Genomic DNA, 23,096 nt, shown 5'->3' with positions numbered 1-23,096 from the left:
GATAAATATAAGAGTGAGCTGCTGTTCATAATGAAATCCTCTGTACATTTTCAGCATCTTGCCAGGCCTGGTCTTTTTCAGTGCCATTATTGTAAAGCTCTGTAAAGGTAGTGTAGGTCAGAAGTGTGCATTTCAGGTATTTATTTTCATTTATTAACTGGGATAGAGCCCTAATCCCAAAGTACCAGTTTCAGGCTCACACCAGATATATATATATTTTTTTCATTTTGCTGATGCAAGGTGCCTTTGTGTGTCCTTAGTAAATTACAGATTATTTCTAGGAGAAACATTCTTAAGTTGTAGCTCACAATATTTTTTCTCATTTTTACAGTTGGTATTCATGTGGGGTAATCTGTCCTTGGCTTCCAGTACCACAAGAGAAGTACCAGTCCCATTTCTGCAGCCTGGACAGACAGGCATGGTATTTGTAGATTTTTTAGCCCCAACATCTGAGGGCACATACACTTCCCACTGGCGACTGGCTCACAGAGGTGTGCAGTTTGGACCTCGGGTGTGGTGCAGCATTGTTGTTGATGCTTGTCATCATTCAGGAAGTGGACAGAAAGAAAATGGCCTCATTTCTTCTTGTAAACAAGAGGCGAGTATCATGCATCATTTTTTTCTAGTGAAGTGGAATATTATTAATGGCTTGTCATACTTTGAGTGACTAAAGCAACATTTATAAGCAAAGTTGTATGCAAGTTTTAAAGATGTTTTGATTTGAATCATTTTGGGCAATATTTTTATTTAGTTAATTTTCTTCCTGGTATCTTCATAGAATAAGCTGTGGGTGATGAATTTTTAGCACTGAATGTGCTAATATGATGGTTTTGCTACAGAAGTACTTGCATGCTTGCAAGGTCTGGCCTTTAACTGGTAACATTGCTTAAAACTCTCAAACTGTATAAAATGTCATTATTCTAAGCTAGAAAGATTGTGAGTGGCCTTGAAGTAAATGTTTACACAGATAGTCTTGATAGTTCTTGGTTAATTCTCTAGTTGCTTTGTATTCCCAGTCCGAGAGAAAGCTTGTGGTAGAAACAAGAGGCACTTTGCATTTTAGGAAATGTTCATCATTGCCATTGGTACAGTAGCCTTTAGGCTCTTTGGGTTCTTTTCCTGCCTAGGAAATAACCAGCCAGCTTCACAAATCTGTGGCTCCTCCATCAAACTCACACCTTCAGTCTGACTGCTGATTGACTAGACAGATTGAAAAAGTGTTTAATACTTTCTTGCTGTGTCAAGGAGAAGCATTTCTCAGGTTTCACAGGAGCCGCAGTCAGCTAAAAGCTTAATTTCTGGCAGATAAGTCCCATTGGGGAACCTTTTCACACAAAGTGTTGTCCTTTTAAGAAAGTATTATTTAATTTAAATTTCTGACTAAAAGTGGTATTTCTCCTTTAAGAAACTTGGTATTTTTTATCAATAACAGAAGTTTCCTGTTATGTATAGCTGCCCATATTATGTAACTAATTGGGGGTTAATTTGACCAAGTATATGATATTCTTCACATTGATCATTGCTACACTAGCCTAAGCTATATAGGTTATATCCTGCATACCATGGAGCAGCTGGCCAGCTTCCAAAGCTGCAGGACACTTTCCACCTGCCCAAACCATTAGCTCAAGCCAAACGGACTAAAAAGGCAGGTTTGGGTTCAAAGCCCGTCAGAGCTTTCCTGATGTTCTTCGTGTTTCACTGTTGCAGTTATTACATTTGGGTAATCTGCTGGCAGGTTGCCTCAGTCGGCCTGAAAAACAAAGTCTTGGGTCCTACGTCGGTTGCTGTCTCCTCTTCCATGACGTTAGGTCGTCAGGGGTTTAAAACATGCATCCGACGCCATTTTAATCAGTCTTTCTTGCTGTGTGGTGCCCGAAGCAGAAGCAGTTCGCAAGTGCCAGTTGGCCGACTCCTGAAATTTTCATATTCGAGTTTCAGAGCCGAGGTCTTCAAACTAAAGCTAAGTACCCTGTTGGGGAAACTTTTTCTTGCTCCTTACTGATGTCAGTAAAAGTTAATAATTGCATTACTTGTGGGAAGCAAATACCTCATAAGGATTTTCATTTGTGCTGTATTCCTTGCCTAGGCCCTGATCACAGCGTGCCTTGCTGTCGGTTTTATGCTAAATTTAACCAACGCACTATTAAGCGTCTGTATATTTTTGCTTATAAATATTTTGGTTCAAGATTTAACTATCCTGAAATGTCGTCTGTTAGCAGTCCGACTACCGGAGTTCATAAAAAATGCATGGAAAATGACAGAGACAGACCATCGAGGTCCAAAACAGACAACGAAGCTTCTAAGCCAGTCGCCGGTACGCTGGTACTCAGTGAGGCACTTTCGCAGCCCCTGATACCTGCTACTTTTGAGTCGCAGGCCTCTACCGTGACCCATTCGGTGTCTGGTATGCCGCGAGAGTCGCAAAGTATTGAACCTGCGGATGTCTCTCCCTTGGATGGGTCCAGAGCCGCTGCGCAGGCACCGGCTTCTGAGGGTGTTTTCAGGCCTCAACATTTTTACATTAAACTGACGCCAGCAACGAGGTCAAAAACAATTTCTATGTCTAAAAAATGATGCATGAGCTACGTGCTCAGGCCCCCATGCCCAAAAAACAGAAGATCAAAATGGCTGAGGATTTAATTACCTCGATCAGGGGTCGTCCCCCCCACCCCACCCCTGCTAAGAGGCCTAGGCAAGGCACTGACTATGAATCTTCAGATTAGGTTTCCATTTCTTCTGATTCCTCTTCTGATCAGGAATTTTCTATTCCACCCTATGAGGATTCTGATGCAGAGGAATCCATCCCATCTGCATCTCCTCCTGAGGATTACTCTTTTGGAGAGGCTTTGCATACTTTAAAGGAACACTTTCAGTGGGAGAGTCAGGACTTCTCTGAATCAAAAAAGAGGCTTAGGGATTTCCTTCTTCCTCAGCATAGGCCTTTGGCAGTACCACCTGTATTAGACATTGTTGATGATGTGTTCTCGGAATCAAGCATGGCTCCGGATTCCCTGCCTCCGGCTCCTAGTAAGCCAGACAGATATTACAGGGTTCCTGACTCCCACAAATTTCTTTTCAAAAATCCTGCTACTGATCCTGAAACTATTTCTCAGGGTCCCAAGGGTGTTAAGGCTTCTACAGCCAAAAATCCTACCCCTTCTGATAGAGTTTCCAGGGCCCTGGATAGATGGGCTAAGAAGGTTTATAAAGTCATATGCTTAAATATTAACAGCATGTCTTACTGAAACAGAAAATTATGTTGATTTCTGATTGTGTGGAAAATAAAGAATTACAGGATTTTTTGCATTCAGCAGAACAGGTTGGAATGCATACTTTGCAATGTGGTTTTGATTCCTTGGAGGCCTCTTGTAGGGCCATTGTTACTGGATCTGTGATTAGAAGGCATGCCTGGCTCAAGGAGCAAAATCTGCTTGATCATGTTAAAGCTAAATTGTTGGATGCCCCTTTGCAGCATGATACTCTGGTAATAAGGCAGAAAAGGTTTTAAAGAAAATGGAAGGCAAAGCTAAATCTATGCAAAATGTAAAAGATTTCTTGCAAGTGCAGCCACCCAGATTCAGTAGACACTAGCCTACTAAAAACTGGTCCTTTTCTGTGTCCAGCAGAGCCACTCAGGGCAAACCCAGGCACTCAAAAGGCTCCAGATATCAATCACAGGGTTCTTACACGTCAAAACAATGGGGTGCCTCCACCTCCAAATCTGGAGGAAACAAAGCACAGCCCTGCGGTAAGCAGTCTCATTGACTTTTCTCTACCATCTCCAAGCATTTGTCTTTTGGCAGCCCCCTTGGGGGGAAAACTAGCACTTCATGCTCAAAATTGGCAATTAATTACCCAGGACAAGTGGGTATTAAACATAGTATCCCAGGGGTACAGATTTCATTTCCATACTTTGCCAATTCCAAACGGATGGCCGGATCTGCCACAAAACCAATGGGGAGAGGCCCAGAAACAAGTCATGTCCTTCCTGGATATGGGGGTTACTCAACCGGTACCAGAAAAGGAAAAAGGACAAGGATTTTATTCAAGACTTTTCCTGTGACCCAGAAAAGACTATTCATGGTGTCCCATACTGGACTTATCGATTCTAAACATGTTCCTGGACATTCCAAAATTCAAAATGGTGACTTTACAACAGCAACTGCCTGTGCTAGGCAAGAATGCTTGGTTAGTAACTCTCGACTTAAGAGGCATACCTGCATATCCCAATAAGGGAATCATGCAGAAGATGCCTCCGCTTCAAAGCAGTTTTTTGCATTACCAATTCGCTGCACTGCCCTTTGGCTTATCTACTGCACCCAGGGTCATTACAAAGTGCCTGGCACCAGTAATTGCATTCTGCAGACAAAGAAACATTCAAATTTATCCTTATCTGGACGATTGTCTCATTCAAGCAGAGGACAAGGACACTCTACTTCAACATCTGGCATTTGTAAAAAGGCTTCTAGCATACCTAGGGTACACCATAAACAAAAAGAAATCACAACTGGTACCCTCTCAAATAATTACATTCCTGGGTGCAAGCTTGAATACAACTGCCTAGATGGCTTACCTCACGCCAGACAAACAAAGGCAATTGACAACATATTTCAAACAAATGGCAACAAAAATCCATTTATCTGCAAGACAAATTCTGCAGGCTTTGGGGATCATGGCGTCCTGCATTCTACTAATTCCATATGCGAGACTGCATGTGAGGAAACTTCAGTGGTACCTAAAATGTTTATGGAGTCAACATCGTCACAGCCTGGAAACAATGATTCCTCTCCTTCCCTGCCTACAACAGAAGTTTCTTTGGTGGGCAGAGATATGTCACCAAAACAAGGGACTGTCATTCACTCTACCCCCTGCCACCCAAACCCTAACTACAGATGCATCAGACTATGCTTGGGGGGGCCCACCTGGCAGGGAGATGCATTCAGGGCAAATGGAGCCCAAACCAACTGCATCTGCATATCAACCAGAAAGAAATGCTAGCTGTTCAGAATGCTCTGACAGCCTTCAAGGACTTAATTCATCCAGGACAATTACTGATAAAGACGGACAACACCACAGTTATGTGGTACATAAACAGGCAGGGGGGTACACATTCCTACCCCCTTTGCAGACTAGCCATGGCATTGTGGAACACAGCCTTGACTTACCAAATACATCTTCAAGCTCAGTTCCTGCCAGGAAAGAAAAATACTCTGGCAGACAACCTAAGCAGAAATCTTATGGACCCGCATGAATGGAAACTGGATCCCCAAATCTTCAGCATGTTAACACAGAAATGGGGGAGCCCAAACATAGATCTATTTGCCTCTCCCCAAAACTGTCAGTTGGACAAATTCTGCACAAGGACTCTTCACAAAAAAGCATGGAAAGTGGATGCTCTATCTTTCAGCTGGAAAAAACTATCAGTCTATGCCTTTCCCCCTTTGCCTCTACTCTCCAAGGTCTTACTAAAAGTCAGACAGGAAAAACCATAAATGATCCTAGTTGCTCCGGACTGGCATCGCCAGCACTGGTACCTGCTTCTAAGGAATATGTCACACCTTCCTCCGTGGTACTTGTCTCAAACACCTCATTTACTGTCTCAGCAGAACTATCAAATTCTGCACACTCGGCTCCAAACTCTGAATCTTGCAGCACGACTAATCAACTAATTAAAACTCAGTCCAAAAAGATGCGTGACTTTCCAATGAGCAATAAAATGAAAGTAATTGTTTATTCCAGTAAAAGCTTTCGCCAAAGGCTTCTTCAGACTCTTTACACAAACTAAAACTTTGAACATCACTTTTAAAACCAACAAAAGCTTGTGATAGGATCTCTATAATCACATGTTTCCTTCATTTAAAAATACAGTAACCCATTAAACTCAGTTCCATGAATGTTACCTTGTTCAGCTAAGAAAAATACTGGTATATTAAAAGTAAGAACTGAATAGTTCAAAATAAACAAAAACAACACACAAAAAAAAAAACATAAAAAAATGCATTGGTGCCCAAGCATACATTATATTATATTAAACAATTGAGTATATCTCAGAGCCTTGTCATAATTACTTATCATCTCATGGTGCTTTAGAAACATCTAGTACTGAACTTTCAGGCAGTATATATCAAAAAATTTTCAGACTTGGTGTTAGTATAACAAACTGCTTGTTAATAACATATTTACAAAGTGTGACATTAGAGATATTTCCGTGTTTTACTGGAAGTTCATTATATCCAAAGAGACTTCGTAAAACAGTCAACAATTACAGGTGTAGACTCTGAAAAAAAAATTAAAATTTTACAATTCACAACCTTTATTTGTATGTGCCTGGTATTGCCTGGTTAATTGACAAAAAAAAAACAAAGAAACTGTATTATACTTACGTACCATAAGCGTTCATAAAATAAACATTGTGTCTATTTAAAAAGCCGCCGATTTACAACATGCATATAGTACATGACAGGCTTTTCAATAGCTGTGTCCATTTCATTCATGTAGTCTCTTCAAATCTCCGTTATTAAACAGGGACATTTGACATTTCAGGATGTAGTGTAACTAAACAAAAAAAAGTGGAAGAGAATGCTTCAACAAAACAAAAGCAACACAAAGCGTCTATATGGAAACAGAGCAATTTCTAATAAATTAACTCTTGACAGAGTAGATCACAATGGGAAATAAAAGCACACTGACTTAAGCAACCATTAATTGCACTTTATAATTGTTACATCCTTGATACCCAAGTTTAAAATATAGACATTGTGAAATTAAAACTCTTATGTGGTGGCGGAAAATAAGGAATACATGAGGGGAAGGGGGAAAAAATGGAGAAGTATTTTGGCACATATAATCTGTTAATCCCGAATGGCATCCTGAGGTGTCTTACATTAGTTTTTATAAACAGTACTTTTCAGTACTAAATATATGTGTGCAAAGATTCATTTCTTATGACAAATGTTGAAAGTGTATGAAATGCCTACAATATGTCTGAGTATATAGATGGGTCATCTACACCATGGTCATGATGTTGTGAGGAAAATGTACCTAACTAATGTGGAATTTAGAACAGTTAGTGGGAGATCTCTTTACCTGCGTAATCTTCTACTTTTCAAAAATGGCTTTATTTGGAACCAAGCACAAGGAATAGACACAGCAAAGGCCAATATTCCTCAGATTTTACAATGCTTAACTGAGATGCTTGACAAGGGCCTATCTTTTTCTTCAATAAAAATCCATGCCTCTGCCATCTCGGCTCATTACAACACAGAGCCTCCCCTCTTTTCTCATCCAATGCTTAAACAGTATCTCAGAGGGGCCAAAAACTTAAGACCTCCCAGGAGAGCACCAACTCCTGCATGGGACCTCAGTTTTGTGCTGGAAAAACTCACCCTGCCTCCTTTTGAACCAGCAGCTACTGCAGATATAAAATTTCTATCTTGGAAGACCACTTTTCTTTTGGCAGTCACTTCAGCAAGAAGGGTTTCAGAACTACAGGCTCCTCATGGCAGTGGAGCCTTTCATCATATTTTACTCAGACCGGGTGGCCCTCAGGACCAATCCTTCTTTTATGCCTAAGGTGGCATCCAGTGTGGCTCTTAACCAGACCATTCACCTCCCAACATTTTTCTCAAATCCGCAGAACAAGGTGGAGCGGATTCTGCATTCATTGGATGTACACAGACAACTAAGATTCTACTTACAGGACAAAATCTCTAAGAACGTCTGTGCAACTGCTGGTAGCATTTGCTGCAGGATCAGAGGGGAAGGCTATATTAAAGCAGACTATTTCCAAATGGATAAGCCACTCCATTCGTTTCTGCTATTTGCACCATGGTAAACCTGTGCCCAAGGGTATCAGATCCCATTCCACCAGGGCTGCCTCTACTTCAGCAGCTTTTCTCAGAGGGGTCCCAACCAGAAACATTCTAGAAGCTGCAACTTGGAGCACTGTGTTCAAACATTCACAAAGAATTATAATTTACCTCTCTTTTCTAAATCCAGGGCAGGCTTTGCCACTGCAGTCCTGCAGGGCCTTATAGCTGCTCCTAATGCTCTTTAGTTCCATCCTCCCATCCATAGCTTTGGGATTCTACCCAAATGTAATGACTGCAACAGTGAAACACGAACATAGTACAGTTTTGTGTACACTTACCATAAATGTAGATGTTAGAGTGTATTCACTGCTGCAGTCCGGGTTACCCACCCACCATCCCCCATTCTATACCTTTTCTTTCCTTCACTATACTCAAAAGCCTTTGTGGTGTATTTGCTTTTAGTTGAAGGTAAAGTTTATGTTTCTAAAGTGCATTTATATATTTACTGTTTATATATATATTTGTGCTCCCCATTTGGGGGGCACCCGACATCTGGGGCAAGAAAAACTGATTAAAATGGCATCGGCTGCATGTTTTCTACCCCTGATGACCTGACGTCATGGAAGAGGAGACCACAACTGAAGCAGGACCCAAGACTTTGTTATTCAGGCTGACTGAGGTCAACCTGCCAGCAGATTACCCAAATGTAATGACTGCAACAGTGAATACACTCGAACAGCTACATTTATGGTAAGTGTACACAACTGTACTTTGCAGAGAAGAGCACTCCTGTGCAGGCTTTCAATGGTAGGCTAATGCTGTCTCATTACTGGGCAGATAAGTTCCCTTCAGGAAAAAAACTTCCACATTACTTTTAAAGTTGTTTAAAGTAGGTTTTTTTTTTGGAAACTACTACTTTTAAACTATAGAAAAATATTTTACTTGACTTTTCATGACTTTTCTGAACATTTAAATGGGAATGCTCTTTTTACTTCTGTTGTTAAAGTTTGTATAAAAGTACCTTTTCCTTTGGAAAAACTGCTGAATACTTCTTGGGGCTGGGGAGTGTTTAAAATGCTTTTACTGCATTGTCTATTTGGGAGGAGTGATGTTTTTGCTGTTTTCCCGTTTTACCAAAACTAGGAAACAAGCACCTTTTTTAGCTTGACCATGAGACAAACTACCAGTCCATTGGATGGACCTCCTTCCAACCACAAAAAGAAAAAGTAGTCTTTGCCATCATAGCAGGCTGCTAATTTGCCACAGCTAGGTGACTATACTGTGGCCAAAGCTGGCACCTCAGACCACCCATCTTTTTCTTCTGATCCCTTTTGCATTGTTCATACACCCACTATGGACTAGGCTTATCCACATCTTCTATGGCTGTTGAGATCCCCTCAGTTGGCAAGGGAGAGACACTCCCATCAGTTATAGGTGAAGGGGAAGGGAATGTGCCCATTCTTAGCCAGATGTTGTGCCCATCCCTGGGAAAGCTGCTGCTGGCAATACTAGGTATGCTTGCTGCAAATTTCCTGTGAAAAAGACAGAAAACTAAACATTTCACTTCTACTATTTCGATTTTTCTGAACAAGAGTAATTTATTGGGCTTTGCTTAGGTCTTAAGCAGGCTGTTAACCATTCTGGTAAGGTGGCTTCTGGTAAAAGAAAAAGTGATTCCTCTTTCCCTGAAGAGGTTCAAGATTGGTAATCTCTAGGGAAGTATGAACGTTTTTTCTCCCCAGGTTTCTGACTCAGATTCTGAGGAGAGCATGGTGTTTGGATATTCCTGTGAGGGATTCACTTTCTCTTGAGACTATTTCCAGGATGTGCCATTCTTTTCAGTATGATAATACTCAGGTTTCTCAGTCTGTTTGACAATGCTATGATTTGCTGCAACTGGAATTTTCACAACTCATACCCATTCCCCCAGTGCTTGACAGCATTGGAGGGTGTGTTTGTCTCAACCTGTGGATGTTCATCATGCATACAGCTGCAGTCATCACACTTGGGTTATCCTGCCGTCAGGCGGGTCCTCGGTCGGCCGAATTCCAAAGTCTAGGTCCGGCGTCGGTTGTCGTCGCTTCTTCCCTGACATCAGTGCGGCAGGGGTATAAAAGAGGCAGCCAACGCCATTTTCTTCAGTCTTTCTTGCTGCGCGGTGCCCGAAGCAGAAGCAGTTTGCAAGTGCTGGTCGGCCAGCTCCTGAGATTTACGAATAGTATTTCAGCCGAAGTCTTCTTTAAAGCTAAGTACCCCGTTGGGGAAACTTTTCTTGCCTCAGACCGATGTCAGACAAAGTTAATAATTGCATTTCTTGTGGGAAGCAATTACCGCATAAGGATTTTCACTCTTACTGTATACCTTGCTTAGGGCCAGACCATGACGTCTCGGCCTGCCGTTTTTGTGCTAGGTTTAACAAGCACACTATTAAGCGCCGGGCGGAGTTCGCCCTTCATTATTTTGGCAAAAAATTAAATTATATCATGTCGTCGGATGCACCGCCGCCAGTTTTAGGCAAAAAACGCAAGGATAAGGACAGACATGGCCTGCACCGAGTACTGAAATCATGCTTAGGCCGACTAGCGGTTCTCAGCGAGGCGCCTACGCAGCCCCTGACTACCGATGAAACTACTTTACCGGCGACTTCATTACCCGAAGTCGCAGGATCCTTGGTCTCCATTCCCACTGCAGATACAGACGCCACTCTTGGTGGGGAAACCGAAAATTTAGCGAGGCCTGCCATTTCTGAAGGCGTTTTCAGGCCTTCCACCTCCTCTATTAAATTGTTCACTAAATCTAAAGCTGCAGTGAAAATTAAAAAACAGGGTCCTCAGACCCCCTCTCAAGGCCCCATGCCTAAGAAACAGATGCTTAAAATGGCTGAGGATTTGATTACTCTCATCAGGGGTTCTCAACCCCCCTCAGACAAAAGGCCCAGGTTGGAGGAAGACTACCCTTCCTCAGACCAGGCTTCTATTACCTCAGACCATTCTGAGGACCAGGATTACGCCTATTCCCCATTTGAAGACTCTGATGCTGAGGAGTCTATTCCCTCGGTCTCCCCCCCTGAGGACTAATCTTTTGGGGAAACCCTGCATACATTGGGAGAGCACTTCCACTGGGAAGGCCAAGATTACTCAGATTCCAAGAAAAGGCTCAGGGAATTTCTACTACTTCCCCAGCATAGGCCCCTGGCTATTCCTCCTGTCTTAGATATTTTGGATGATGTGTACGCAGAAGCCAGTCTTAATCCAGACTCATTACCTCCAGCCCCTGTTAAACCAGACATATATTACCGGGTTCCTGATTCTCACCAGTTCCTTTATAAAAGCCATACTGCTGACCCAGAAACAATTTCAGAGGGTCCTAAGGGGATTAAGGCCTCTACTGCTAAAAACCCTTTACCTTCAGACAGAGATTCCAGAGCATTAGAAAGGTGGGGGAAAAAGGTGTATACTTCAGCCACTTTAACCATGAGGGCATTAAACTGTCAATTTCATATGTTAAAATACCAGCAGTTCTTGCTATCTCAGCTGAAAAGCAAAATGACGCAAACAGAACAACCAGACTTGAAAGAGTTACAGGATTTGTTGCATGGGGCAGAACAAGTGGGGAAACATACCTTGCAGTGTGGTTTTGATGCTTTAGAGGCCTCATGTAGAGCTGCTGTCACGGGGTCTGTCAGACGTAGACATGCTTGGCTCAGAGCAAACTTTACCAGATCATGTCAAAGCAAAGTTATTAGATGCACCACTACAAAAAGATGTATTGTTCGGTGTTAAAGCTGAGGAGGTACTAAAGAAAATGGAGGAAAAAGCAAAATCTATGCAAACAGTTAAAGATTTCTTGCAGGTGCAGCCTCCACGCTTCAGCAGAAACTGGCCTTCAAAAAATTGGTCCTTTCCAGCCACGGACAGACCCCAAAGGGGCAGATACAGACGCCCAAGGGGTAGAGGACAACCTCAAGGATCTTACAGAGCTAGACAGTGGCAAACACCAGCCCCAAGAGGTGGAGAAGATAGACCACAGTCATTTAGAAAACAGACGCAATGACTTTCCCCTATGCCTGCCAAGCAAAGCTATAATGGCAGCACCTTTGGGCGGAAAACTGGCCTTATTTTCAAAAAGCTGGCACATTGTTACAAAGGACAAATGGATTCTGGATATTATAGGCAGAGGCTACAGGTTCCACTTTCACACCCTTCCAAAAATGAGAGGCATGCCAAACTTGCCACAAAATCAGTGGGCAGAGGCACAAAGACAAATTACCGCTCTCATGGATATGACAGCAATTCAGGAGGTACCTGCAAAAGAACAAGGTCAAGGTTTTTATTCAAGGCTATTTCTGGTACCAAGGAAGGACACAGATTGGAGACCCATCTTAGACCTATCTATTCTAAACACATATCTAGAGGTACCAAAATTCAAGATGCTCACATTACAGCAGCTTCTTCCCATGCTGGGCAAGGAGTCTTGGCTGGTAACCTTGGACCTCAAGAAGGCATACCTGCATGTCCCTATCAGACAAGATTGCAGAAGATACCTCAGATTTCTTGCAGGTTCAACCCATTACCAATTCTCTGCATTGCCCTTTGGCTTATCTACCGCGCCCAGAGTGTTTACGAAATGCCTGGCATCAGTAATTTCCTTCTGCAGACAACGAGGAATCCAAATCTACCCATATCTGGACGACTGCCTGATCCAAGCAGACAGCAAGGACATTCTATTGCAACATCTGGCGTTTGTAATAAAACTGTTAAACTGCCTGGGGTACACAGTGAACAAAAAGAAATCAAAACTAATACCTTCTCAACAGATAACTTTCCTGGGTGCCAGCTTAAACACAACAACCCAGATGGCCTACCTCACGCCAGACAAACAAGGGCAACTGTCTCAATACTTCAACAGAATGGCAACTTTAACCAGGCTAACTGCAAGGAAAATCCTGCAGGCTCTGGGTTTCATGGCATCTTGTATCCTACTAATACCATTTGCAAAGCTGCATATGAGGAAACTACAATGGTACCTAAAAAACTTATGGTCTCAACACAGCCACAGCTTGGAAACAATTATACCACTCATTCCATGCCTTCAAAAGGAATTTTTGTGGTGGGCTCAAGCATGCCAAAGAAACACGGGTCTTCCTTTCTACTTACCACAAGTAACTCAAATCATCACAACAGATGCCTCAGACTACGCCTGGCGAGCTCACATGGCAGGTCAGTGTATTCAGGGAAAATGGTCCCAAAAAGAGATGCACCTACACATCAACCAAAAGGAGATGCTAGCCATGCAAAATGCTCTTATGACCTTCAAAGACCTACTGCATCCAGGCCAGCTATTAATAAAGACAGACAACACCACAGCCATGTGGTACATAAACAAAGGGGGGAACGCATTCATACCCCCTGTGCAGACAGGCCATGACCCTGTGGAACACAGCACTGGAATTACAAATTCAACTACAGGCACAATTCATGCCAGGGAAGGAAAACACGCTGGCAGACAACTTAAGCAGAAATATGATAGACCCACACGAATGGAAGTTGCATCCTCAAGTCTTCTCAAAGATAACTCAGGCATGGGGACAGCCAGATATAGATCTATTTGCTACCCACAGAAATTACCAGTTGGAGAAATTCTGCTCAAGGACCTATCATCCACAGGCCTGGAAAGTGGACGCACTCTCTTTCAATTGGACAACATTGACAGTCTATGCAGTCCCGCCTCTACCTCTACTGGCCAAAAGTCCTATTAAAAACCAGAGCAGAGAGGCCACAAATGATTCTCATTGCTCCAGACTGGCAACGACAGCACTGGTATCCTCTCCTAAAGAGCCTGTCACACTCACCACCATGGATCCTTCCACAAGTTCCTCTTCTTTTGTCCCAGCACAATTACAAGACCCTTCACAGCCAGCTCAGAACTCTAAATCTAGCTGCATGGAGAATACCTTAATTTGCCAACAGACTCTCCTCTCCAAGGAGGTACAGGATGTCATCTTGGAGGCCAGGAGACCCTCTACTAGAAAAACCTACTCCGCCAAATGGAAACTATTTTGTGCCTGGAATCAAGCTAAGGGTCAGAATCCATGGGTAATAAATATACCTCAGATTTTACAGTACCTAGCTGAGATGTTAAACAGTGGCCTTTCCTTCTCTTCCATCAAGATCCACGCTTCAGCCATTTCAGCACAGTACAATACGGATCCTCCTTTATTCTCACATCCTCTTTTAAGGCAGTTCCTCAGAGGGGCAAAAAATATACAACCCCCACGGAAACCTCCAGCTCCAGCTTGGGACCTCAACTTCGTATTGGAGAAGCTGACACTGCCTCCTTTTGAGCCGGCTGCTACAGCAGAGCTACAACACTTGTCATGAAAAACAGCCTTCTTTCTGGCTATTACCTCAGCACGTAGGGTTTCAGAGCTACAGGCCCTCATGGCTGTGCAACCATTCATTATTTTCCATCAGGACAGGGTTTCCTTACGGACCAACCCTACCTTCATGCCAAAGGTAGTATCCAGTGTGGCTTTGAATCAGACTATTCATTTACCTACCTTTTATCCATATCCACAGAACAAAGGAGAGAGGCTACTACATTCCTTGGACATTCACAGGCAACTTTGTTATTGCTTGGACAGAACAAAGTCATTCAGAAAATCTGAGCAACTCTTTGTGTCCTATGCTACAGGTGCTCAAGGAAAGGCTATTTCCAAACAGACTATTTCAAAATGGATAGCTCACTGCATATGCTTTTGTTATTCATTTCATGGAAAATCAGTGCCTGTATACATCAGATCCCACTCCACCAGGGCTACAGCTACCTCAGCAGCTTTCCTCAGGGGGGTCCCTACCAAAGACATTTTGGAAGCAGCAACTTGGAGTTCAGTGCACACTTTCTCCAAGCACTACCACCTTCCACTATACTCAAAATCTAGAGCGGGCTTTGCCACAGCAGTCCTGCAGGGCATTCTAGCCCCTCCTAATTCCGCTTAGTACCAGCCACCCTTACTTAGCTATGGGATTCTACCCAAGTGTGATGACTGCAGCTGTATGCACGATGAACATAGTACAGTTTTGTACCTACCATAAATGTAGATGTTCGAGTGCGCATACAGCTGCAGTCCAGGTTACCCTCCCTCCATCCCCTCTTAGGACAGGGCTTATGCCAAACACCTTTATCATGCAACCTATTTGGGGTATTCCTTTATGGTGTATTTGCTTGCAACTACTGTTTTGTTTTATCTACTTATGTACGTTTGCATAACATCATATTTTGCCTTCTTTTCTGGGGGCACCTGACATCTGGGGCAAGAAAAACTGAAGAAAATGGCGTTGGCTGCCTTTTTTATACCCCTGCCGCACTGACGTAAGGGAAGAAGCGACGACAACCGACGCCGGACCTAGACTTTGGAATTCAGCCGACCGAGGACCCGCTTGATGGCAGGATAACCCAAGTGTGATGACTGCAGCTGTATGCGCACTCGAACATCTACATTTATGGTAGGTACAAAACTGTACTTTTCCCTAACAGCCAACCTGATGCCCCTAAGAAAGCAGATAGAATTTGCAAAGATGTTCCTCAGTCGCACTGCTGTAGTACCTTGTATGCTGTGTCCCACCAGTGACACAGCACAGAACCAGCTTGCCAAAGCTGTAACACCCCCCCACCCCACACTCAGCTAGGCTGCTGATATACTAAACTCCAAAAAGGGTGTAGCCTGTCAGCAACCTTAGTGAGGTAAATTTTCAGAATTTTCCTGCAGGCTCAAGGAGAAGCATCTCCCTAGCTCCAGTGGAACAGCAGTCAATCAAAATCTTTTTGCTAACAGATAGGACCCCATTTGGGGACCACTTCCTCTCATAAATATTTTTGAGTATGTTTTTATGATCTACCTTAACTTAACAAACAGAAAAAAAAGCTATTTGTGATGCTCCACCTTAAGAATATCTGCTTTTGTCAGGGATGTTTTGTACATGCTTCTGCACTGTTTACTTGACTTGTTTTACAATTTTGTGTAAACAACTGTGATTTTATGAAACTGTTAAGAACTGGGACATTCTTTTACAGTTGGGAATGTACAGGTTTCTTCATGTCTGTTACTGTTTTTAATGGAATTAGAATATTTTCTCATTTCTGAGGTAATAAATGTCCTATAATATTTCTGACTAAAAGTTTAAGGTCTGTTGACACGATTTTCAGTGTAGTGCTTATGTTTGCTAGCATGGGGCCTTTTTTTTTTTGGGTCGTTGGGGAAGGGAAGTGTGCTGTTGTCTTACTAGTGAATACTTACTCTCTCCCACTGTTACTGAGCTTACTACATTGGCAGTCAGGTTTCTTCTCTGGCTACAGCATGGATAATATCAATGGTCCTGCTTCTACACTCCCATTTGTACCTAAAAAAGTAAGTAAAAATATTGTCTCAGCCTATGGTTACTGATTCTGATGTGTCCAAAGACAGTTCCACAGACCTTTTATTTGTTTACTCAACTCCTTCAGGTGTAGCTGTAATGACCACTATAGACTGGGGGGGTTAGACATGTCCACAGGGGCTGTTCCAGTACCTGTTACAGGTATGGGAGAATCAAACACTTAAGGTGCAGGAGTTATCTGGGGAAGAGACCTCTTGCCAGAAATAGTAGGCTGTCCCCTTCTCACTCTCCCAGCTTGGAATCTTAGATAAAAGAAGCAAAAACTTACTTACAAGGCAGATGATTAGGCCTTTTCTGTATAAGTCATATTTTATATCTTTCACCAAGAGTATTTTGTAGTCTGTAGGTCCTGGGGGCTGTTTTCCTTTTCACAGTTCTAGTCCAGGTATTGTCAGAGAACAGTATGTGTTTTCAGATTATGATAATTTTGACAGAGACACGGATGATTCTCCTCGGGAATCTATCGCCCAGAACTCTGACAGTTTAGATAGTGAACCTGAAGTTAATCCTAGGCAAGCTTTTTCCTATGCTGAAACTGTTGTTAGACTTAGGGATATTTTTTTCTTGGGAGCAAACAGGGGCTCCCCAGAATTAGGTAGATTTTATGATCTATTAGAAAATGAGGTTCCTAATTCTGCATCTGTTTATCCCCATTTTGCCAGCTCTAGAAGATGCTTTTAAAGCTGCCTGCAAGGCTTCTGACTCTGTCTGCAATTCCAAAGAAAGGTGATAAGTAGTGTTGGATCTCTTCAGATTATGAATGTCTTTATTCTCAACTGTAAACTGACCCTGCTGCAGTAACTCCACTGGCAACAACTAGCAAGGCATTTTTGGCTTTCTCTAACACAGTATATTCTGATAAGAAGGACAAGTGGTTAGACAATCAAGGTAAGAGACTGTCTGGTTCTACTTCATTAGCCTTGAAGATCTTGAATTAGCAGGGCTATATGTGAAAGCTTATGCTAATGTGGGATTATAGTCTGGAAGAATTTGCTGCTTCATTGTCTCCAGAAGGTGGGTTTTATGTGAATAAGATTGTTTCTCACTTGGCTCAAGTTTCTAAACATGCTCTGAGAAGTGCATATGTTTCTGCTGATTCTGTGTTGAGAACTTCTGTTTCTTCCGTGGTGTTGAGAAAATTTATTTTGTTACACAGTCAAAAATTTTCTGATGACTTGAAGTCTGAAATTCTTAATCTTACATTAATCCCAAATTTGGTCTTTGGGTCTGTGGCTATGCAGATCCTTAAACAGTGGAATGACAGAGGTAAATTTATGCATGGAGTTTCTAGGATTTTTCAGGTACCCAAGTTCTACCCTAACAAGGCTGCTTCTCAATCCTTTAGAGCCCAGAACAAACAGAAATCCCAGCCTAACAGCAAGCAGGCATCCAAAAGAAAATGACTGGAGAGTAATTCTTACAAACCAAGTAGAAGTAACTTTCCCAAAACGAGTCAAGGTCCAGATAATGAATGACTGTTGTAGGAATCTGACCACTTTATCTGCACCTCTTGCCCCAGCTTCCCTACCTCTCACACTGACTGACCCACAGCCGCTTAGCCTGGGTCAAATGGTTTCAGACAGATGGGTGTTGAAGGTGATTCAGGAAGGATTCATTTGGCAGAGGATGGACTCTCCTCCTCCTACCTTTGGAGGATTCCCCCGACATTCACCAACCAGACAGACGTGTTTCCACCAGTGCTACAACATATGCCAGAAGCAGCAGTCATAGAACCCATACCTGCAAATCGCATGTGCTTTGGTTTTTATTCCAGGATATTTTTCGTACCAAAGAAGGAGAATACTTGGAGACCTGTTTTCTATCTGTCATTTCTCTTGCACTGCATCTTGACTGTTGTCTTATGGTAAAACTAGAACTCGAGATGCCTGTCATCAGATATCCAGTGCTGAAAGTTTCAGGAAATATCTTAAGCTTTGTGTAATCCTTTTCACATGATCAGTTCTCTGCATTACCCGTTGGGCTCTCCACTGCACCTAGATTGTTCATGAAGTGCCTAGCCCCAGTGGTGGCTCATTGCATATTGCAGGGCATCCACGTTTTTCTTTATTTAGTTGACTTGCTTATTTGTGTAGAGTCTTCTACCAGATCTTTGGAGTCCATAACAGAGATGTCCAACCTCTTGTAACATGTGAGTTTTCACTTAAAGCAATAAAAGTTGTCTCATGCCCTCTCACAAAATTGTCTTTTTGGGTGTCTCATAGATGCACTCAGGCAAAAAATAGGTCTTTTCTGGGCTTTTCTCAACAATTTCAGGCTCCTGCAAGAGAACTTTACAGGATTCTAGGCCTTATGGCATCCACTTGCCAGATGACACATGAGAAAAATCCAGTGATACATAAAATAAAGTTCTTGGACCCAGCATCTAAATCCCTTGGACTTTCATATTCCTGTGCTAGGATTTGTATGATGAGAATCGCAGTGCTGGAGGGATCAAAAGGCTTTCATTACAAAACTCCATTTCTGTCTTCCAACCCCAGTTCACTCTGTCCAGATGGACTTTTCAGGTTATGCTTTGGGTGCAGTTTCCTTGGGAAGTCTGTGAGACTCTTGGGACAGGCCAAAACATGCAAACATTAAGGAAACACTAGCAGTGATTCATGCTTTGAAAACTCTATGCCAACTATGGGCTTCAGGCCCTTTGCAAGTGTTACATACAACACCACAGTGATGTGGTATCTCAGCAAACAAGGGGGTGGTATAAGGTCATACCCGCTTTGCCATTTGTCAGTGATGGCTTAGGATTTCACCTTTCAGCATTTTGTAACTCTTCAGGCCTCCTACATTCTGTCCATGCAAAACATTGCAGCAGATTGGCTCAGCAGATCCTGGACAAACCTTCATGAGTGGAAACTCATTACAGGCTTTTCCTAGAACTTGATTCAGATGTCGGGCACACCTCAAGTCGATCTGATTGCTTTCTTACAGAGCAGATAACTAGATACATCCTTGCAGCTAAACATGGAGAACAGATTGCTGTCATTCCCTTGGTTGGGAATATTCCTGTATGCACTCTTTCCATTGATTTCCGTATTTCTAAAGATTCAGAAAGAATTACTGAAAATCATTGTGATGACTCCCTTCTGGCCCAGGCAAAATTGATCATCTCTTCTAATGGAATTAGAAGATGTCAAAAATAAAATTTTCAGTTCTTCTTTCACTAGAGATTTATTTTTGGTCCCCCAGCTGCAGAGGTAATCAAAAAGTGTAATGAGAGAGATAAGCTGATTTTAGGGAATTTCTCAAGATTTTTCAGCTTCCCTCCTCTAAATTCTTTCAGGGATTTTTTTCTTCCCTACCTAACGTAGGCAAGAAACAAAGTAATAAACAATTTCAATAGACTGCTGATAAGCAGATGTTTAAAAAGCAGTGGTAGGGAGGGTCCAAAAAGAAAGCAGGAACCCCTCCAGGACAAAGGACAGTCAAACAAGGCAGAATGACTGACTATATAAGGAACATTGTACCTCCCTCCCATCCAGGTAATCATTTACCCTTTCCAGAAAGTTGGAGTCTCCATTTCTGTCTTTGGCAGCAGATTATTTCATCTAATTGGGTCCTCATTGTGACCCTTCTTGGTTAAAAATGGCAATGAAAGGAAATTCCTCCTTGTCAAGGTATCCCTTATTATCCTCCAGACCATGTTCTCTTCCCTACTGTCCTGTATCATGTACTGTCTTGGGTAGGGAAGAGATTTTATTCAAGAATGTTTTTAGTGTTAAAGAAGTAGAATTCCTTGAGATCAGTTCTGGATGTTTCCTAAATCCATTTGTGGTAGTGCCCAGGTTCAGAATACTTTCACTTCACAGCTTGTTACCCCTTCTTCCTCATTTGAGTTTTTTTTAGTAACCTTGGGTTTTAAATATGCATATTATCACATTCTTATTCATCCATATTTCAGGCATTTCTTAAGGTTTTGTGTGTCTGGATCACATTATCTGTTTTCTGACTGACTCTATTGGCTATCCACTGCTCCAAGAGTTGTTCACAAAGTGTCTAGCTCTTGCCATAGTCTATTGCAGGCTGCAGAGTATCCAAATTTTTCCATGTTTTAATGACTTGCTTATCTTTGCAGAGTCTTTTCCAAAGTGTCAGAAATATCTCACCTGGGTAAGAGATCTCCTACAGAGGCTGGGATTTCAAGAGAACCTTCAGAAGTCTTTTGACTCCATCAAACAGGATTGTGTTTCTGCCATGCGTACTATACACCTCAGTACAAAGACCTTTTCTTCCACAAGTAAAAAGATCTATATTTAGGTCTATTCCAGAGGTTTTCACAGACTTCTGTCACATGCATCTCATGACATCCATGGTTCTCACGATACCTCTGCAAGACCCCACATGAGGAGGATACAATTATATCTGAAGTCTCTTTGGTCCCAGAATCATCACCCATTGTCTCTTCGAATTCCAGTTTTGGGATTTGTTAAAAAATAAATCAGTTGGTGGAGACATCAAGTATCCCTGAATCCAGGTTTCCAATTCTCCCCTCCAGCTCTTAAGCAGTTGGTCACTGCATACGTCTCAGACTTTGCCTGGGGAGTGATGTCAAGAGGACTATAAGTGCAGGGTCTCTGGGACAAGAAATACAGACAAAAGCATATACACCTAAAAAAGTTGCTAGTTCTTGTATCCTGTGTGGCCCTTAGGACCTCTTCAAGTAGTTACAGACAGTACCACAGTGATGTGGTTTGTAAACAAGTAAGAGAGGGACCAGAATGTGCCCTCTTTGTAGACTAGCCATGTTCACGTGGGGTATAGCTTTACAGCAATGTCACTCTGCTGTCATCTTACATTCTGTCAGAGTAAAACTATGCAGTAGAAAAGCTGAGCAGAACAAAGGCAGATCCTGTCGAATGGAAACTAGATCGGAGGGTCTTCACAGATTTGATCCATCCATGGGGAATTCCACAAGTAGACCTCCTGTCTAAACAATCAACTGGAAACAATTGTCTTCTAGGACTCCATGCAAGAAAGCCTGGAAGACTACCTATTTCCCCTTGGACATTGATATCCAGGTTCCTTCTGAAAATTCAGAAGGAGACTCCAAAGATCATTATGATGACTCCCTTCTGGCCCAGACAACAGTGGTTCTCCCTTTTTTTGGAATCGGACAGGGTCAATTTCCACAAGCATCCTCACTGACAGGATTTACTCACCCAAAGTCAGGGATAGTTTGATACATCCTGACCCCAAACAACTGCAGCAGACTGCCTGAATGATAGGGTCTTAATACCTTTGAAGCACTTGTTTTCTAAGAATGTGCAGCAGGTACTAACAGAGGCAAAAAAGCCTGCTGCTAGAAAATCAAGTGTTAGCAAATGGAAAGGTTTTCTAACTGATCCCACCAAAACATCCAGCATCCATTCAGGACTAGTGTCTCTCAGGTTTTACAGTATTTGTGTGAGTTATTATCCTCTGGCCTGTTCTGCTCCTCTGTTAAGGTTCATTTGTTGGCCATTTCAGCATGCCCATGGATTCTCCTCTTTCAATGCAATCTCATGTGAGAATGTTTTTGACAAGGGTGCTACATAAGGAGCCTCCCAAAAAACTGATGGTTCCTCCTTGGGAATCTTACTTTTGTGTTACAAACTAATACTTGCTCCATTTGAAACAGCTTATCTGGCTGACTTGAGTATTTTAACATGGAAAATTGTTATGCTGATTTTTCTGACCTCTGCTGACCTCTGCAAGAAGAGTATCTGAGTTGCAAGCTCTTATGGTGGGTCACCCTTATCTCATCTTCACAGAGACAGGATTTATTTAAGTTGTAATAGTTCTTTTATACCTTAACCAGTATCTTAGTTTACTTTAAGACGGTCTGTCCATCTTCCTGTGTTTTTCCCGAACCCGAAAATGAGGGAGAAAGGATATGTCCACAGACAACTCCGGTAGTATCTTGACGGAACAAAATCTTTCATAACTTGTGATGAATTGATTTCTTGTGAAGGTAAAGAATGGACAACTGTGCCAAAGCATCCTTTTTCCAAATAGTTGTCTCAGTTACCTTTTGTTATTCCCACAACAGAATTATTCCAGGCAGGATCAAAGCTTATTTTACCAGTCTCTGGCTTCATCTGTGACTTTTTGGAACGTATTGGAATTGAAAAGTATTCTGGAAGCGGCAACTTGGTCCTCTGCTCATACTATTACAAAGCACTACAAACTAGATTCCTTTTCCAGGTCTAGGACAGGCTTTGCTAGAACCATTCTCCAGTGGCTCAAGGACCCTCCCCCTTCCACTTACTAGTTATTCTAAGCTATGGTAATCTACCTATATATCTTAAGCTACAGCAGCAGTGATCAATATAAAGAACATAGTAAAGCTGTTTAAGTGAACTTACCATAACAGTAGATATTTGAATGATCACTGCGACAGTAACAATTTATTTATTTGCGTTTGTTTACTGGGATAGTCCACTGGGCCAGGTTGAGCGCATTTTTAGTGGAGGCCCGGGGAGAAAAGCTCCATAAACATAGAGTAAGTATGCACAGTACATGTAGTGTCTTCTTCCTCTTCTTCTTCTTCTTTTGGCTTTTTCCCAGTTAAGGGTCGCCATAGCGGATCACCTGTCCGCTCATGATTGGCAGTGGAGTTTTACAGTGTCGAGTTGCCAACCCGACGCCCAACCTTCCACAGAAGGCACACACATGCACACACTCACACCTAGGGCCAATTTAGAGTGTCCAATCCACCTATAGCATGTCTTTGGGATGTGGGAGGAAACCGGAGCACCCGGAGAAAACCCAGGCGACCACAGGGAGGACATGCAGACTCCACACAAGGCACCCCAGCCAAGGATCGAACCAGAGAACCTCTTGCTGTGAGGAAGCA

At 42.5% G+C, this 23,096-nt stretch overlaps 1 protein-coding gene across 3 annotated transcripts in view; it reads left to right on the top strand.

Annotated features, from left to right (window-relative positions):
- Positions 1–23,096, top strand: part of NBR1 (NBR1 autophagy cargo receptor) — a 1,427,595-nt gene that overhangs the window by 504,405 nt on the left and 900,094 nt on the right. For 2 of the 3 annotated variants that reach the window (XM_044054653.1, XM_044054652.1), the window contains exon 11: positions 332–598. The exons of the other annotated variant lie outside the window; for it this stretch is intronic. In XM_044054653.1, the coding sequence (XP_043910588.1) occupies positions 332–598 (267 nt within the window). The remainder of the gene's footprint in view (positions 1–331; positions 599–23,096) is intronic. 3 annotated transcript variants of the gene reach the window in all.

This window comes from Protopterus annectens, chromosome 13.part0 (assembly GCF_019279795.1).
Source record: "Protopterus annectens isolate FY-2018-M chromosome 13.part0, PAN1.0, whole genome shotgun sequence".
Classification (NCBI taxonomy): Eukaryota; Metazoa; Chordata; order Ceratodontiformes; family Protopteridae; genus Protopterus; species Protopterus annectens.
The sequence above is the reverse complement of the archived record's forward strand: the minus strand, read 5'-3'. Positions and strand labels throughout refer to the sequence as shown.